The sequence below is a fragment of the Stigmatopora nigra genome, chromosome 16, assembly GCF_051989575.1.
Source record: "Stigmatopora nigra isolate UIUO_SnigA chromosome 16, RoL_Snig_1.1, whole genome shotgun sequence".
NCBI classification, from domain to species: Eukaryota; Metazoa; Chordata; class Actinopteri; order Syngnathiformes; family Syngnathidae; genus Stigmatopora; species Stigmatopora nigra.
Window position 1 is genome coordinate 7,992,334 of NC_135523.1, and position 18,555 is coordinate 8,010,888.

The 18,555-nt window shown below is 37.1% G+C and overlaps 2 protein-coding genes across 3 annotated transcripts; both read left to right on the top strand.

Moving 5' to 3' along the window:
- The first annotated feature begins 671 nt into the window (after nucleotides 1–671).
- Nucleotides 672–7,828, top strand: zdhhc20b (zDHHC palmitoyltransferase 20b). Of its 2 annotated transcripts, XM_077736335.1 has the most exons (14): nucleotides 672–829; nucleotides 1,843–1,869; nucleotides 1,965–2,059; nucleotides 2,144–2,264; nucleotides 2,779–2,848; nucleotides 2,934–2,966; nucleotides 3,730–3,850; nucleotides 4,147–4,182; nucleotides 4,352–4,490; nucleotides 4,951–5,077; nucleotides 5,176–5,265; nucleotides 5,327–5,424; nucleotides 6,491–6,538; nucleotides 6,634–7,828. In XM_077736335.1, the coding sequence occupies exons 1-13, from the start codon at nucleotides 712–714 to the stop codon at nucleotides 6,532–6,534; spliced, it is 1,119 nt and encodes a 372-aa protein (XP_077592461.1). In that variant the 5' UTR covers nucleotides 672–711; the 3' UTR covers nucleotides 6,535–6,538; nucleotides 6,634–7,828. The 2 variants fall into 2 exon arrangements, with proteins under 2 accessions (XP_077592461.1, XP_077592460.1); XM_077736334.1 differs by lacking the exons at nucleotides 4,147–4,182; nucleotides 5,176–5,265; nucleotides 5,327–5,424; nucleotides 6,491–6,538; nucleotides 6,634–7,828 and having other exon boundaries at nucleotides 1,965–2,264; nucleotides 4,951–5,108.
- A 2,776-nt stretch (nucleotides 7,829–10,604) lies between these two features.
- slc51a (solute carrier family 51 member A) lies at nucleotides 10,605–17,959 on the top strand. Its single transcript, XM_077736018.1, has 8 exons — nucleotides 10,605–10,873; nucleotides 13,585–13,736; nucleotides 14,989–15,062; nucleotides 15,145–15,303; nucleotides 16,448–16,559; nucleotides 16,864–17,010; nucleotides 17,095–17,200; nucleotides 17,320–17,959. Exons 1-8 carry the CDS (start codon nucleotides 10,801–10,803, stop codon nucleotides 17,466–17,468), a joined length of 972 nt encoding a protein of 323 aa, XP_077592144.1. The 5' UTR covers nucleotides 10,605–10,800; the 3' UTR covers nucleotides 17,469–17,959.
- The last annotated feature ends 596 nt before the right edge of the window (nucleotides 17,960–18,555 follow it).

The following is an 18,555-nucleotide window of genomic DNA, read 5'->3' on the forward strand; positions in this document are numbered from 1 at the left end:
TGGTAATAGTTGTAGTAATAGTAGTAATAGTTGTAGTAGTAGTAGTAATAGTTGTAGTAGTCATAGTTGTAGTAGTAGTAGTAATAGTTGAATTAGTAGTAGTAATAGTTGAATTAGTAGTAGTAATAGTTGTAGTAGTAGTAGTAATAGTTGTAGTAGTAGTAGTAGTAATAGTTGTAGTAGTAGTAGTAATAGTTGTAGTAGTAGTAGTAATAGTTGTAGTAGTAGTAATAGTTGTAGTAGTAGTAGTAATAGTTGTAGTAGTAGTAGTAGTAATAGTTGTAGTAGTAGTAGTAGTAATAGTTGTAGTAGTAGTAGTAATAGTTGAAGTAGTAGTAGTAATAGTAGTATATACATATTGTAAAATACACAATTGTACATACAGTCTAAGTGCAATATTTTATTAAATAATTCAATATACATACAAAGGACTATAATGAACATAGTGAAAATATTTTTTCTGCTTTTAACTACATTGTTAACCTATTTTACAGATGTTGAAAGGGTCCATTTAGGTACAAAGGTTATCCTGCCTAAGAAACAAAATAAATCAATACACATTTTAACTGCATAATGTCCGTCAACGGCTAGATTTTATTTTGTGAATGAACTCCCTACAACAACGTTTAACAAATAATTTCCGGGTTGTGTATGGCTTCGTTCTATTGACATCCACACGGTCACTCCCTTTTTCTCAGTTGAGGGTGAAAGATGGCGCCCACACACGTACTGAGATGCTGTCAACGGGGATTAGCATGGATACCTGTGATTTTTATCGCTATGGTCGTCTGCTGGTCTTATTATGCCTACGTGGTGGAGCTTTGTATATGTGAGTAGACGCCTTTCTTGCTGGGCTTGTCAGCTTTTAGCCCTTTGATAGCCTCTATTTCTATTTGCTTGCCATACAAACAGGAAATCGCATTTGGCCAGTCGGAAATAAATAAATGGATATATTGCATCCCTATAATTGCACTGTCAAGTTATTAATAGTCCTCCGGTACTGCAATTTAACATAAAGAATATATTGGGATTGTGGTACAAAGTGATCAAAACAAAAGGCTTTGGACCGAGACAAACTTTCCCCGCGAGTGTTGGTACCGCGCTGTTAATTTGGGGTTTAAATTCGGTAATAAACTGCTTTATTTGTCTCTTCCGTTAAGCGATTTTGTCGTTTTCTTGTCACTTCAAAGCTCTGATTTTTTTCATCATGTTTGACATTCACGTATACAGGTTGATTGTGATAAAAGGAGATATAAAATGTAGTTTTCCGTGAGAATTTTGTGTATGATAATGAGAGGGGGCGGTCCGGTGGTGCAAGTGGTTAACGCGTCGGCCTCACGGATCTGGGGTCCTGGGTTCAAATCCCGGTAGGTCCACCTGTGTGGAGTTTGCATCTTCTCCCTGGGCCCGCGTGAGTTGCTCCTGGGTACTCCGTTTTTCTCCCACATTCCAAAGACATGCATGGTAGTTCTGATTGGACACTAAATTGCCCCTTTAAATACACTGTATTTACTTAAATTTGACATAAGTATCCACATACGCCAATGTCCAACTCTTCTGCTACTAATTATAAATAATTGTATCTGAATTCTCATTAAACCATACTGCTTCCTCCTAAATTCTGAAGCTATTCATCTCTAAATAGGAACTAATTCCTCTGGGTGCAGTCAGTTTGCTGAGGTAGAAGTGTTGTCAGAAGAAATAAAACAACTCCCGGTTTTGATGTATTCTTTCAATTTGACTCTAAAAATATGCGCCACGGCCTCCTTATGAAATACTGCCTTGTCAGATCTACAAACACTTTTTTTTATGTCACTTATATTTTGTTATCGTCTCCTACAGTTACCATCACGAGTATAGGAAAACAAGGTAAGCTTCTTGTCATGAAGAATTATGATTTCTCTTTTAGTTTGCTGACATGTCTTTTCCTTTGGATTAATGTGTTCATTTTCAATTCCTCTCAGTTGCATACCTCCTCCTCTTCCACATTTCCTTCATTATGTTTGTGTGGTCCTATTGGAAGACCATCTTCACGAGGCCCAGTAACCCTTCTAAAGAGGTATCATGTAATCCAGAGCAACTTTGCTATGCTATTTATGTCAATGGTCTAAAATGGCATATTTTGGATGTGTACTTCCCCCAGTTCTGCTTGCCCAAAGCTGAAAAGGAGCACTACGAGAAGGAGGAGCGGCCAGAGTCTCAGCAAGAGATTTTGTGGCGAGCCGCTACCAACCTGCCAATTTACACACGCACTGGAGCAGGAGGTGTGTAAAATAGATTGTCGCCCATTCATTTGCAAGCAACATTCCTAGATGAGTAGATAACCGAAATGACATAACTCCATGTGGGGACGGCATCTTTTCAAATTATTATAAAAGAAAATTCATCTAATTTTCTTATTTGCTGAACTGTTTTATTCTAACTAGGGTCATGGGGGGTGCTGGAGCCTATCCCAGCTGACTTTGGGCCGGAGGTGGTGGACATCCTGATTTGGTAGGCAGCCAATCGCAGGGCAAAGGGCGACAAACAACCATTCACGCTCACACTCATACCTAGGGGCAATTTAGAGTACGTGTCAAAGTGGCGGCCCGGGGGCAAAATCTGGCCTGCCGCATCATTTTGTGTGGCCCGGGAAAGTAAATCATGAGTGCTGACTTTCTGTTTTAGCATCAAATCATTCAGGGCCACTGTTTTCCGTACAAAAGGTTGAAATTTCTAGTTTCATAAAAGACCAAAAATGATTTGAAGATCGACCACAGTTCTAATTTTGTGTTGCAGCAATTCGTTACTGTGATCGCTGCCAAGTGATCAAGCCGGACCGGTGTCATCACTGCTCTGCGTGTGACATGTAAGATTTTATTCTTCATTTTTACATTGGAAAGAAAAGTTGCTTTGTTTGGCTTCATCTGTCTCCCCCTTCCTTTACTTCATAGGTGTGTGCTGAAGATGGACCATCATTGTCCCTGGTATGCAACTGTTAATGTTTATACTGAATGTGTTGGGCAAAACATTAGGTCTACCTTCTCCAGCTGATAAAACATTTTCTGTATTTTAATTAGTACTAACAGATAGGAAAGATAGAAAACCAAGCATTGTAAAAACATGGTTTTTTTTTGTATGTTCTTACTATTCATTCATTTTCTGAATCGCTTACCCTCGCAAGGGGGGTGCTGGAGTCTATTCCAGCAAGTTTTTTGGATTGTGGGTGAAAACCAGAGTACCTGGAGAAAGCCCACACAAACCCAGGGAGGATGTGCAAACTCCATACAGGAGGACAGACCTGGAATTTGAACCTAGGACCCCAAAACTGTGAGGCTGACATGCGAACCACTGCTCCACCAGGCCATCTGTTTTTAACCTTATTCTGGTCAACACACACAGATGCGTTCAGCTAAAAAAGAGACGTTGTTTTCGAATCTGAGAGTTATGTTAACTATCGGGAATGTTGAGAGTTAGACTTATTTCTGCACTTTATCTAAATGGAAGGATTGTCGTCTTGAAATTTCGGGCAATTCCGTTTTCCGTAATTGATTCTTCACTTGTGTCCCAGTCACAAAGCCCGAGACAGTTAGAAAAATGTACATGGTTAGTTTTGTTATTGTATTTACTCCTTTTGTCTCTTAACATAATCATTAAGTGGTGGTGTCTAGCAGCTTTTTAAAGTGTAGATGTTTACAACGTTGTAACACTTAAGTCTAGTCTGACATTAACCTACTTGTCTTTCTCCAGGGTGAACAACTGTGTAGGGTTCTCCAACTACAAGTTCTTCATTCTCTTTTTGGCCTATTCACTGCTATACTGCTTGTTCATCGCAGCCACCGTGCTACAGTATTTCATCAAATTCTGGACTGTGAGTATGAGTAAAGAGAATTAGGAGCAAACCTCCGTATGCACTCTGTAAAGGCAGCTGTCTTTGCCAATGTTTAGATCATTTAACTGCTTTTCCCTTTTTTTGTTGTACCTCTGCCATACCAAGCAATTGTTTACTAATACACCACTAATTTTTTTAAGGTGCTCTTCCGAAAAACTTTCCCCTTTCTCCCTCTTCTTCACTTTTCTTTTCCAACTGTTCCCTGCATTTTCTTGCTCTCCTGCCTGTTTCTCTCCCTGTCTTGATAACAAGTCTCGTCTCTGTTTGTACTAAAGCTTTGCCGGAGAAAATCGGCTGAGAACTGCCCAAAGGTAACAAGGCTATCCTCCCAAGCCTTTGAGCTGCTTTATGGGTCATGGTTTTTTGTGATTTTGCACATGCTGTTTCCATCCCCATTGTTACCTTGCATAATTTTACCATGTGGAGGTGTGTTTTTTTATGCCTTTCTTATTTCTCTTCTCCCTATTTCTCTCTCCCCAGAATGACCTGCAAGAGACTCACTCACACGCCAAATTCCATGTCTTGTTTCTCTTTTTTGTGGCGGCCATGTTCTGCATCAGTATTCTCTCCCTCTTCAGCTACCACCTGTGGCTCGTCGGAAAGAACCGCTCGACCATCGGTATAGTGACTTTTGTCCCCTGATTCATCCATTTCCGGACCCACTTATCTTCATTTGGGCAATGATTCCTCCTTTAAATGGTTGCCAGCTAATTGCACTTGTGCTAATATATTAGTTGTATTTTTGAATTGATCATTTTCATCAAGGAATGAATGAAAATTATACAAAAACGTCCATTCATGCCTATCTTGGAGGTTTAAACCTGATTTAAAAAAAAAAGATCAATTTTAAGAACTTTTAGGGCAAGCTCTACCCGAGTCATTAAAGTACTTCTTTGGTTTTATGCATTTTTTATACGTTATGTATAAAGTAGTGGCACCGTCACGATCTACTTCCAAAATCTGGAAACTTCCAAAAACAATGATTTTGATAAAAATGTTTACTGAAGAGAATCCTTGCATTTGCATACATTTTTGCCAATTCTAATTTGTTATTGTGACTTTTTTTTGTATTTTCTTAGAGGCGTTCAGAGCACCTGTTTTTAGGACCGGGTCTGACAAGAATGGGTTTTCTCTGGGATTCCGGAAGAATATTGGTCAGGTGTTTGGAGACCAAAAGAAGTATTGGTTACTACCAATTTTTACCAGGTATTGTCTCACTTAAAAAAATAAAAAATAAGGGTCTTTTTAGCTATGGTCTGTTGCGCCAAACTGTTGCTTGAGATGACTTTGCTTTACGATTGCAGTCAAGGAGACGGCCTGACGTTCCCCACTCGCCTAGTCATCGGCGATGTTGAGCAGCCAGCTGCTACCTTGCACGCAGATCACAGTAAAAGGTGATCATTCAGAGCTTATTCTGTGTAGGTTTCAGGGTTAATTTTGTCATTTTCTTCGCAGTGAAGTGACGGTGAGCCCGCTAAGTGAGTCGCAGAACCGCCTCTTGAACAATGAGCAGCACACTAAAAGCATAGGAGATCATGTGGCTAATAATTCCGGTAAGTCAGGTGCATTTCTCTTTGGAATACCGTAAATACGACTTCGTAGTACTTGAGTGTATTGTACAGCAGAAACATTGGATATGAACAGTGTTAAAAATAAAACAAAGGCATTGCATTTTAGTATTTTGCACTGCAATAAAATAATTATGAATTGAATTTGCAAATTCATAGGCCACAGCAAAAATATGTTCAAAAGCAGTTAGAAGAAATTAAGACTTAGTTTTAATTAAAATGCTGACTCTTTTATTTATTCTTATACCAATGTGGTATAGCTTTAATTTCCAAAATATTACTGCAATATAACATAATTTTAAACAGTCTACCGTTTCTGCAGTGGTAACAGTGATATACATTTATTCATTTTTCTGAACCACTTGCCCTCACAAGGGTTGTGGGGGATGCTGGAGCCTCTCCCAGTTTACTATGGGCACCAGGCGGGGGGCACCCTGAATTAATTGCCAGCCAATTGTAGGGCAGAAGAAACACAGACGACCATTCACACTCACACTCATAACTAGGGGCAATTTAGAGTGGTCCTGCATGTGTTTGGAATGTGAGAGTAAACCGCAGTACCCGGAGAAAACCCACGCAAGCCACTGATCTACAACTATATTCAATGTTGTTGATGGAACTCTTCCTCTCTGTACCTCATGAAAACAGGGTATTCATATTTTTGTAATGATTTATGAATTTAATTATATATATTTTTTAAACCAATCTCTTTTAAGAAAAGTTCAATGTCAACCATTGACCGTTATGTTACCAACATGGTATGTATCCTTATGATATACAGAATATTACTGCAGTACAATAGAATCCTAAATATTATGAAATAATTTGAAGCGGTCAGTGGTTAGTGTTTCGGCCTCACAGTTCTGAAATAGAAGGTTCAACTCCAGATGAGTCTCCAGGTAGGCTCAAGCACCCTTGTGAGGATAAGCAGTATGGAAAATGAATTAAATAATTTTAAATATTATTATTTTAGCCATTACATAGGCGGCTTGGACCATAGTCCTTTTTTGCAGTACATATACACAATGATGTCTCCTGTTTTGTTTCACAGCTTCAAATAACACCACCACCCTCTCCATGGAGAGTGAATCCTAACCAGGTGATTTGTTGTTTCTATTTGTGCTATAACAGTGTGACAAACAGTTGAATGATTAAACGCCACTCCATTGGCTATTTTCTCCTCCCTCACCACAGGAGCGACGCCTCAATCATCCAGTCTGATGCCTTAAGCTGTGCGACACTTTTGCTCATCACCATGGTGACGGACCTTCCGTGCAACCTCAGAGTAACTATGGAAATGCATTCCTTTCGCCTGTTAAAGCACAGAACCGCGTCTGCGGTGTTGGTGTTTTTTCACATTCAGCAACACCAGCTTTCACCATACACACACACGCACATACTATGTGTTTCTCTGTTATTATTTCGCTCTCTTTTACTGGAATATTTATGTTCATGGAAATCCTTTGCGGGATTTAAAAGCTGCTTTGTTAAATTAGTTTTTTTTTGGGTGCCAAAAGCTACCTGGATCCACACTTAGATGGTCTCACAGCACAAATCTTCAGTAAAATGTGTTAGAAAAAAACTGGATCATTAAGGTTTTTTTTGTGAAGAATCCAATGAAGATAGGATTATTTTTTTCTTCTTGGAATTATGATCTTGAAAGATATGAGGGGGGGGGGGGGGGGATATTTTTTCAGCACAGATGTCCCAGATGCATGGGTCAATGAATGGGGCTGTTTTGTCTGAGCACAAGACGGTGCATTTGTACTGCAGAGATGATTATTGTCCATCAATTTGGGTGTTTCTTGTTCACAGGTTGGCAAAAGCAGCACATTTTTTTGTGTCTGTGTGTTTACAATTTTTCAGTTTTTTATGTGCTGGCTTATCTAGAATTCGTCCTTATATGTTCTGTTTTGCCCACAGTCATTGACGAATTCAACATCTATTGCCAAAAAAAAAAGGGCTGAACCATCAGAAGCGAAAACTTCTGAACCACAAATGTTTACACCATTATTAGCATTCGTTAAACCTTTGTGGGCTGAACCACATTAAAATTAATGCCATATTTTTCTCCAAATGGACCTTCTGTCTGTCATATTGTTTTACTCTGACCAGCAGATGGCAACATAGTTTTATTTTGCCTCTAACAATAGAACAATATTGTCAATAGTAAGTCATGTTATTGGATCACGGATTAAAAAGTACATTTAAAAAAGTCAAATCATAATCAACCAGTCACTCTGGCCTTGTTGGCTTTTCCAAATTGTAGCTTGTGTCTATATGTGAATTGTCTCGTGTCAGTGGCAACGCAGGGAAATAAATCATCTTTATCAGGGGTGCCGTACATGTGGCTCTCAAGGCGCATGCGGCTCCCGGCCAAAATAGATGCGGCTCTTTGCTTCTTGTCATATTTTGTATATACTGTCTCGTTTCATGTTTCTCTTGTTTTTCTTTTAAAACAGTCAAATCCATCAGGGCCCATTAAAAACAAATTATAATGAAAACAATTTGACAGATTTGATTTTTATATGATGCTTTTGGCATAAGGTTTTTGCTCTTTGTGTCTAATTTGTTCGTCACCCACTGATCTATATCACAGTGGCTCAGATGTATTAGTTTCATTTTCAGACGATTGAAATAATATACCAAGGATTTTTGTATTGTATCATGCAACATTTACCCTCACTAACACCTTATTTTCTTGTCTGCCTGCCTCTTGGTATCTTGCATCTCATGCTGTATCCACGTTTACAGCCGTTTATATATTGTATAGAGTGGCCTGTCTTGTTGTACATTATTTTCTTTCATAGCTGTGCTACATCTTAGCAAAATTGATGGTATTTTTCATGTGGTGATGCAGTCAATTCTGTCTGAATTTTGTTACCTGTTACTGTTCAAACAGTAAAGTAAAATCTTCGTTAACAAATTTCTTCACCAAAAACTATCTTGGAGGAACTATTTCATGTGTATTTCCCAATATTTGGACCTATTATCATCTTATTTTGTAATAATAGCCTTTCATGTTTTTTTTCTGTTGGCAGTTGGGCCAAGAAACCAATGCGTGCGTATGTATTTTTGCACTTTGCTGTTCTGTAATATTGTCGAGATAAATGCTTCAGTACAGCAAACTTGTTTTTCTTTTTTTTTACACACATACGGTGCATAATGCCAGAAAAAAAAGCCCCCGAAGCATGGCGTCTCACTGTCAGAAAATGTGATTTTTAGCCTTGTGTCAATGTGGTTGAAATTAAAGGTACATCATGTTTGAAAGCAGCTTTACTCTGGTGTGTCCTAATAAATGAAGCCATAAAACCACATAAAAACAGTGTACAATTGTCATTTTAGCTTTTTCCATTAAGTCATTTGTGTGAGATGTTTTGCCCTGTTATAGCCAAGTTTTTCATCAATACCAACTTGCTCTTTCAGTCTCTTTTTTTGTGAAGTTAAAACCTTACCAAGAATAGTGTGACAGTAGCAAACCATAAATAAATAAAAAGAATGTAGAGCTATGAACTGATATCAATCACTTCCTTTCACATGTTGCCAAAAAAAGATGTTAGTGATAACTCCTGATATGATTTAGTACTTTTCTACACCACATTATACATGACTGATGCCAATCTCATAGCTCTATATTCAGCATTTTTTAATGTGTACACTGTACAAATGCATTTTATGCTGTGGTTTGCAAGCAAATTATAATAGTGCAAAGTGAGCCAACATTGTAGTTGAACTTATTTATTTAACACCCCGGCTCTTGACCCCTGCTGGAAGGCCAATGAATTAAATGCTGGTTATGTTAGCTCGAGTTTACGTGATTAAACAGCATTTAAGTACTTCAACCATGTATTTCATGCAGAGGAAAATCAATGACCAAGAAAAGCACGTCGAGTCAATTGCTGTAATTTTGCTTATGCTTGTTTTAGCGCGCACATCTTTGTTCTCAAGGCAATGGCCTCCATGTCAGGCAGTTTTTTCAACTTGTTGAAAAGCAAACACATCAAGGACACAGCGGCCTCACTGACTGAAAAACTTTGGAAGGCTTATTTATCCATGATAGATAACACAAAAAAAATCCTCCATTCAGGTGCAATTCAGTAATAGACATGGAGGAATTGATTCACGGGCTTACTTTCTTAGGGTTTATTTATTTAATTTCTGGCTGTCTGCATAGTCAGGGTGTCGCCCGCCTCTGGCCTGAAATCAGCTGGGATAGGCTCCAGCACCCTCCGCGACCCTAGCAAGGGAAAAGCGGTTCAGAAAATAAGAGAAAGTGGATGGGGTTATATAATGATTGTGAGGATTAAGCGATACAGAAAATGAATGAATGACTTGGAATAAAAATAACTGTTGGTGTGTGGAATACTTTCTAGATTCCCTATTAGCTTTTGAATAGGTTTGTTTTTGTTGTTGTTGTTGTTGTTGTTGTTGTTGTTGTTTTTAAACATATTAGAGACCGCCTAAAATTTCGACTAAATGAAGGATTTCATGGGCCGCATTAATGTCAACTCAATTTCATGTGGGGTGAACAATTTTAGATAAAATACGTAGATATTCCTTTTTAAATCGGAATAAAAGAACTGGATCAAAAGCCCTAAATATTCAATATTTTTATAGATCTAAAACAATGTTTATTTGAGCTTTTTTTCCTTAGTAAGGAAATTGTCTTTTAATTGTTTGGCTGGCTAACAATTTAGGGTGTCCCCTGCCTGTGGCCCGAAATCAGCTGGGAAAGGCTCCAGCACCCCCTGTGAGCCCAATGAGAATAAAGCGGTTCCGAAAATAAGATGAGAATAAAGTGGAAAACTGAAAATATTTATATATATTTATTTTTTATTTTACAAATTGCCCTTTTGAACTAAAAACTCACAAAAATGAATTGAAAATTACAATTATTGATTTAAAAATAGAAAAATCAGGAAATATAATATACATCTATAATCTTCATTTGAATTTGATCCTGAAACAGAAAGTTGCCAATCATAATTTACTCTCTCGGGCCGCACAAAATGATGTGGTGGCCCAGATTTCGCCCCCGTGCCGCATCTTTGACACCCGTGGACTAGATAAATACAGGAAACCAATCCACGTAAAGTGATTGCACTTTGCGTGTGTGTCAGAGAGTGCGTGCGCACGTGCTGGAGGGGGCGGGGCCGAGGGGGCTTGCATCAATGAAGGGGATGCCCCAATCACTGCCCCCGAATGCACATATGGCAGCAGTGCCAAATAACAGCACGCTCTTTTTGCTGTGGGACCACACCATTGCCAGTTCCAAAGCCCCCCAACCACCCTTGTTACCGCGGACGACCACTGTGGACCGGGACACGACGCTAAAGTTCCAAAGTTTCCGGAACGTCCAACATGAACGAATCCATCCCCACAATGGACCCCCGTTGCAAGGGGAAACCTCCCCTGGCCATTGACATCATCCTCCGTGAGTTGACTGTTTTTCTAACCTTAGAAGTTTAGGTTTCAGGAGTCAGGATATTTGAAAAACATAGTCATTACTTGCTCACCTCTGCTTTATTTGCCTTTAAACACGACTTTTTGTGTAGATTAAAGTTTTTATTTTCATCCTGCTTTCTAGAATTTATGAGAAAACACTAACCCAGAACACATGTAGCAAAGTGAAAAATATGCGTATGTGTAAGCTTTTATGAAACAAAACCTTGACTTGGATTAGACAATAAAACTGTAAATACAAACTATTTACTTTTAAATGGAAGCACAGGTTGGTTTATAAGGGTAAAATGTTCTCTCTGGAATTATGATGGGTTTTGTCATATATTCAAAATATATAGTCTCTGTTTACACAGATTAAACTGTGTTTTTTTTCTTGGTATTATGGCATTCTATTAGTACTTTAAATTTCAATTATGCCTGCATTAAGTGTAAAATTGGGTAGAAAATTGGTGTGTGATGTTGCATAGCAATATCAGTTAATTAGGAATAATAAAATGTGATTAAATCAAAAATAATACATGGTGATATTTTAGATATGCTTTTTCTTTCATCTTTTGAATGGTTAACCTTCAAATGCTTTAGTAACAACACTGTCAAATCAATCTGATTGGCAAATATCGTATTGTTATCCCTAAAAAAAATGGATGATTATTTTTTCAGGCCAACTTTTGTTATTTACAATCATAGGATTTGATGCAATTGTTCAATAAGGTCTGGAAAACTGATATAAGATTTTTATTGTTGCTCCACAAATGCCATTAGAATAACATTGGTTGAGTTAGATTGGGTTGGGTAACTTTATTCATCCCGTATTTGGGAAATTACATTGTGGCAGTTGCAAGAGGGTGATTAGACAAAACAGCAAAGCAAAAGCACAAAGTTCCAAGCAAATCAAAGTAAAAGGAATCCTCAAAACATTAAGACATTAAAGCAGCAAAAACACAAAAGTTGTTGTTGATAAACAGAATATAATTGGGTGAAAGGATGTGAATAATGTATTTCCAACTAAAATTCTGATTTGAAATTATAATGATACCAGTTAATGTTTGGGAGGGATACAATTATACAATATAGATGACAACACTTGTGTCTTTCTGTCAGAAATACTACATCATTATAATTGCTATGTTCTGCAACCACACAATATGAAGTAACCATTCCCTACTGTTTAATTTAATTACCTTAACTTGAAATACCAGAAACCCATTGCCATTTTCTGTTTCTCTCAATAATGACGCTCAGTTACGGGCAACAGCATAAAAGAAACGAATCAACCTTTCTCTTTTTTTTTCTTCTTCTTGCATAAATAACATATGTGTATCATCTCTTAAATGCACACCAGATGTGTTCTTTTCTGTCGTTGATGTACAGCACGCGCATACACAGCTGAAACAAACAGAGTTGCCTCGTATTTATCTTTTTTTAGTCATTTAGCATTGGACCTTTTTCTCCCATCTCATTTTCGGAACCGCTTTATCCTCATTAGGGTCGTAGAGGGTGCTGGAGCCTATCCCAGCTGACTCCAGGGCCAGCCAATCGCAGGGCACAAGGAGACAAACAACCAATCACCCTCACACTTATACTTTTAGAGCAATTTAGAATGTCCAATCAGCCTACCATGCATGTTTTGTAATGTGGGAGGAAACCGGAGTACCCGGAGAAAACCCCCACACATGCAAACTCTACACAGGTAACCAGACCTTGTATTTGAACCCATGACCCCAGAGTTATGAGGCTGACGCGCTTAGTTGTTAGCACAACTGTGAGGGGAAAATCCTGTTAGAATTTTCATATTTTTTTTCCTCTTCTACCTTATTAAAACATACTTAAATTTAAGATTGAAGTATCTATCATTCAAATAGTGAATAAGTATTCATCTAGGAATTGTCGAATGAATTAGCACATGATGATGCAATTAAATAACAATACAATTAAACTCTCATTAGCTAAATGGATTATACTCCTTTTTTAAAAATCTGCTAGTTATGACTTCTTCATAGCATTGCAATGCTTCCCAGATTTGGCCTCCCCTTTTTTCTGAATAAGTAAACTTGAGCTTCCAATTCTATTTAAAGAGGAAGCAGAAACACATTACCCAAATGTGTGAGTAAGATTTCCAATAAACTGATGTTTTTTTTTTTTTTTTAGAAAATTGATCTGTTTTGTCCGGTGTGAACACAGTATTACTTAAAATTATGATACTTTTTGGTTTCTCTTCTTCATATAAATTTATTTTAGACCCCAAAAACCTAGAATTTAAACATAAATATGTACACTCTTCATATCCACTGAATGAATATTAGCAATACTTCCCAAAATATACTCTGCAAACCAAAATGTAATACATTTCAATGAGTTAATCATGATAGTAATTGCCTTTTCAAGGCCTAATTTTTATTGTTATAATATGTACTGTATTTTCGTGACTATAAGGCGCACTTAAAAGTCCTACATTTTCTACAAAATAGACATGGCGCCTTATAATGTGCTTTATATATGGAAAAAAAGTAAAATGTGTCATTCATTTAGGGTGCGCCTTATAGTCCTGAAAATACTGTACATGTACATTGCTATTTATTTTATATCAGAGTTTAATGATTATCATTTGCTATCAGATGCAGTTTTACACAATGTTTTATATGTTAAGATGGTTCATGTTTTGTTTAACTCATTTCTTCACAGAGTTGGACCTTTTTGGCATCATCTTGTACTCGGTCCTCACATTTATGGCAGCCACCTCCATGTTTATCTTCCTTGAAGAGTGTGTTTATATCTATAAGAAAGTACCAGCCCACAAGAAAAGTACCATCATATGGGTCAATGGAGCAGCACCGGTAACCATTGAAGATGTTTATTATATTCTCTTTTCATATTTAATGATGCATTTCCCATCTCCCTGTCCAAAATTTTGTGGCAAGCATATATGTGAAAGAAAACAAATTATTAAGTGTAACAATGTCCAAGGGCGTCCTGGTGGTATAGTTGTTAGCGCAACAGCCTCACAGTTTTGGGGTCAAAGGTTAGACCACAGATTAATATTGATTTGCTCACTTTTTTTTAAAATGTACTAAAAGTCTATCACTTTGCGTAGTTCTGAATGCTGGCTAAAAGCTAGCACCAGTTATGTCACGTGTCAAAGTGGCGGCCCGGGGGCCAAATCTGGCCCGCCGCATCATTTTGTGTGGCCCGGGAAAGTAAATCATGAATGATGACTTTCTGTTTTAGGATTTAATTAAAATGAAAACTATAGATGTATATGAAATTTCCTGATTTTACCCCTTGTAAATCAATAATTGAAATTTTTAAATCATTTTTTCTGTGTTTTTTGTTCAAAAATCATTTTGTTAAATCTAAAAATATACATAAAAAAAGCTAAAATAAACATTGTATTAGATCTATAAAAAACTGAATATTCAGGGGTTTTAATCTAGTTATTTTAATCCATTTATTAAAAAAAAATCTAAATATTATACCTAAAATGGTCTGGCACCCTTGAATTACGTCATAGTAATGTCATGTGTCAAAATGTAACAAAAAGTTTAGAAATTTTGGGATACTCCAATCCTTCTATGCAAAACAAATTCCTTCTAAAATAACCAATAAAGCTTTTTCATTATATTAAAGTGCAGCATAGTTTTTCACCCCCCAGAAGAAAAATAGATTTATTGTGTTTGGGAAACAAACTTCCCATGGGACTTGTTCTGACTTAGATTGACTAATATCCAGTCCAGACAATTCTATGTCAGAATAATTTATCTTTTGAAGTTTCCTCATTCTTTTACTCTTTGCTGACGTTCCAGAACATTCTTGTTCAAACCCCAAAATATTCAGCTTTTTGATCGTTCCATTCATTACACTACATACAAAATATTGAGAATATTCGACTATTGGGGATGAACGTGGTTATCTTAAACTTATTTTTAACTCCTGTAACCTTTTAAAATACATATGTACAATAATGTAATGCTTCAGTAGAAACTATTGCTTCAGGATGCAACATTTATGATGAAAATTTAAGCTGATTCAAGTCAAATTGATATCTAAATTCTTCATTATGCTATGCTAAATTTTCAATATGTTTTTTAGGTGATCGGCACCATGTCCTGTCTTGGAATGTGGGTCCCCCGAGCCACCATGTTTACCGACATGACCTCAGCGTGGTCAGTATTTCTTCCTATGCTACTTTTGAATTAATTTCAGCCTATTTCCTTCCACTAATATGGCGTTATCTTTTAATTCCAGCTACTTTGCCATCGTGGTGTTCAAGTTCCTCATTCTGATGATAGAGGAAGTGGGCGGCGATGAGGCCTTTCTACGGCGTGGGCCAAAACACAAACTGAAGGTTAGCACGGGGCCGTGCTGCTGTTGCTGCCTCTGCTTGCCATATGCAGCCATTACACGGTAAACACTCCTCTGGTTTATGCAATTTCTCTTGCTGAGTGGATTGGGAGAACTTTTCAGTCAACGCTTTGTTTTGATTGGCACTAATTGAAACTTCATGTGGTATAATGGAATACAGATCTGAATACAACCTTGACATGTGTACATTTGAGATGTTATACATGGTTTTAATTTATTTTTTATTTTTTGACGGGTGGGATTTTTGCCGTACTGGAAAGGTGGATTAAACACACTACTGGCCGTTGAACTCTTTCTAATGGAGGCAGCCTTTTGGTCCACTTAGTGTTTTTTTTTTCATGGCAAATACATGTGTTCTTAGGGCACAAATTTTAAAGGTGCCCTTTTGTGGTTTTCCTTCATTATCGTTTAAATCACATATGTTAAAGTGGCGGCCCGGGGGCCAAATCTGGCCCGCCGCATCATTTTCTGTGGCCAGGGAAAGTAAATGATGAGTGACTGACTTTCTGTTTTAGGATCAAAATAAAATAAAGAGTATAGATGTACTCTATTAAATTTCCTGATTTTCCCCCTTTTAAATCAATGGTTGTAATTTTTTTTATCATTTTTTTCTGTTTTTAGTTCCAAAATGATTTTGTAAAATCTAAAAATATATTTTTAAAAAGCTAAAATACACATTGTTTTATATCTATAAAAAAAAAACTAAATATTCAGGGATTTTAGTCCAGTTCTTTTAATCTATTTCTAAAAAAATATCTAAATATTATATCTAAAATGGTCCAGCCCACGTTAAATCCAGTTGACGTTAAAGCGGCCCGCGAACCAACCCGAGTCTGACGACCTTGGTTTAGATCTTTGAAAGTGTTACATTACGTAATTGTTGTCATTTGAAGGCAAACACAGGGAATAACTCCACGGGAAAACATTTATTCTGCCAGCAGACTTCACTCTTCATCGTATCACCTTTCCCCCTACAGTTACTCACCTTCCCACACAACATACTTTCCACCTTTACCTTCATTTAGTTCGTTCTCACTCATTAAGCAATCGTCTCTTTTGAAAAGAAATAGACATAGGTGACTTTTGATCTGTTCTCATTTCAAATCCTCAAACCGCAAAGGACAGTTTACACCCTCTTTTTTTATTGTTGTTCCTCAGTTTTCGACATACTTTTCCTTTGTTTCAGGCGATCTCTTTTCCTGCTCAAACTTGGCTCCTTTCAGTTTGCTGTGCTCAAGGTTGCCTTCACCATTCTTTCCATCGTCCTGTGGACTAATGGGACTTTTGACTTGGCAGATGTGAGTCAATTTTATACTTTGATCTCAAATATGTTATCACAGTGCATTATTATTGTTAGAAGACTTTGGAATATGGTTTAATACAGTCTTTTCATATAAATACAGCTACAAAAGATGTTAAGAATATAGCCGAAATGAATCTAACCAATGAAAATGCTTCTCATTCATATTTTTAAGCATATTTTTTCTCTTTTTATGATTATCAAATGTTATTTTTCATCATTTCAAAATGTTTCAGACAATCTTTTTGTTGCTCATGGGTTACATTTCTTCTGTCCTGTCTTGTTTGCGGTGACTAATTCAGCTGAGCATCACCGGATCCGCAATATGGATCAACCCATTTGTGGGCATCTTGACAATAATTGCCCTTTGGCCCGTGGCTATCACGTTCATGCACCTCAGGATCACTTTACGCAGCATAAAGATCATCCCCAAGTATGCCATGTACCAGGTAGGAGGACACAATACGAGGCTCCACTCCCTTTTGACGTCAACTTCTGATTGTCTGGTCTAACAAGTATTTGCATGTCCACAGCTCGTATTGATCCTGAGCCAACTTCAGTCTGCCATCATTAATATCTTAGCTTTGAACGGAACAATTGCCTGCTCACCGCCATTTCCTTCGGCCGCTAGAGGATACAGTGAGTCACAACGTTTATTTGCGCCATCATCAATGACTTTTTTTTTATTCTTTTTGGAGCCTGGCCACACCTTGATTACACTCGTTACATCCTATTGACATTTGTGCTTTTCTCCTCAGTGATGAGTCAACAACTGTTGATCCTTGAGATGTTTATCATCACACTAGTAACCCGTCTGCTATATCGCCGCCTATACGACCCCCTACCCGAGGAAGAGTGTGACAACATTGAAAATACCAAACTGGCCACATTGCACAAAGCTGTATGAGTCTTTAAATGTGTTATTTTTCTTGTATTATGTGCATTTCAGAAGGAGATCATAGTATCTTCAATTGACTGAACAAATTCCTTCATTGCATAACCTTTATGGACTGCAATAACTTTTGCTGCCAATTCGTCCCAGGTTCTTTCCGTCGTAAAACCTCTGACAAGTTTTGCGAAAAACATTGAGTGTAGCCCCAACGTATTTATAAAAAAAAATCTGTTTAAATTACATTTTGGAACAGGCTGAGTGCTTTCTTTGATTATGTACAAACAGGCAAATAATGGTTACATTTTAAAAGGATCAATTCAGTTTTTCCTCCAATAACATTCCTTTCAGTGTCTAATTTTTCACAGTATTTGCATTATTATCATTTCACGTTAGTGTCTTCATGAAAATGTACAGGAAAGAGGTTTTATTTACATTGCACAGTGAATATGTTGACTTTTAGGAGATGCTTTTGAATTATTGATGATAAATCATTTGTATTATTATTATCAGTTTGATTTTGACCCTTCTGTGCCACTCTAGTCAAGCACAAAACGACTACAGTTGACATTCCAAAGTCGTCCCAGTGGTAATTAGTATTCAAGGATATTGAGCAGTTGTTAATCGTTCCACTAGAGGGCAGTGAAAGAAGAAATCACTTTTGAATCTGCCGAGCATTCATAGTGATAAGAAAAATCATGAATGGAAACAAAATATAGAGTATCTTATTTTAAACACAGTAATAATGAATCAATTCGTAAGGTAATTGCACAGATTTCCTATACTAAAGGTAACGACCAAAGTATGATTTACGCAGATAATTTTAACGGATTGTCAAATAGACTGGCGGTAGGTTTTTTACGTCATTTTTTTAGCCAATCATTTTAGTCTAGATGCTTGCGATATCAAGTCAGGTTGTCTCGTGACTTGTGACTGTGTGGCTATGCGGAAATATACCGGAAACAAACGTATATAAAAATATTCACATCAATATTTTAAAGAATATATTATAAATTTGATATATTTTAAATAATAACATAAAAACAACTAATGTAGGTAATGAAGTAAGCTATTTGTTGTAATTGATTTATTTTTCCCTACCTGT

What these genes read in the sequence shown, in the direction of transcription:
- zdhhc20b (XM_077736335.1), top strand. Translation starts at nt 712, where the DNA reads ATGGCGCCCACACACGTACTGAGATGCTGTCAACGGGGATTAGCATGG. An exon ending in CACGAGTATAGGAAAACAAG is followed by an intron (nt 1,870 to 1,964) that starts GTAAGCTTCTTG and finishes AATTCCTCTCAG; the next exon opens with TTGCATACCTCCTCCTCTTC. An exon ending in CCAGTAACCCTTCTAAAGAG is followed by an intron (nt 2,060 to 2,143) that starts GTATCATGTAAT and finishes TACTTCCCCCAG; the next exon opens with TTCTGCTTGCCCAAAGCTGA.
- slc51a (XM_077736018.1), top strand. Translation starts at nt 10,801, where the DNA reads ATGAACGAATCCATCCCCACAATGGACCCCCGTTGCAAGGGGAAACCT. An exon ending in GGACTTTTGACTTGGCAGAT is followed by an intron (nt 16,560 to 16,863) that starts GTGAGTCAATTT and finishes TGACTAATTCAG; the next exon opens with CTGAGCATCACCGGATCCGC. An exon ending in TTCGGCCGCTAGAGGATACA is followed by an intron (nt 17,201 to 17,319) that starts GTGAGTCACAAC and finishes TTTTCTCCTCAG; the next exon opens with TGATGAGTCAACAACTGTTG.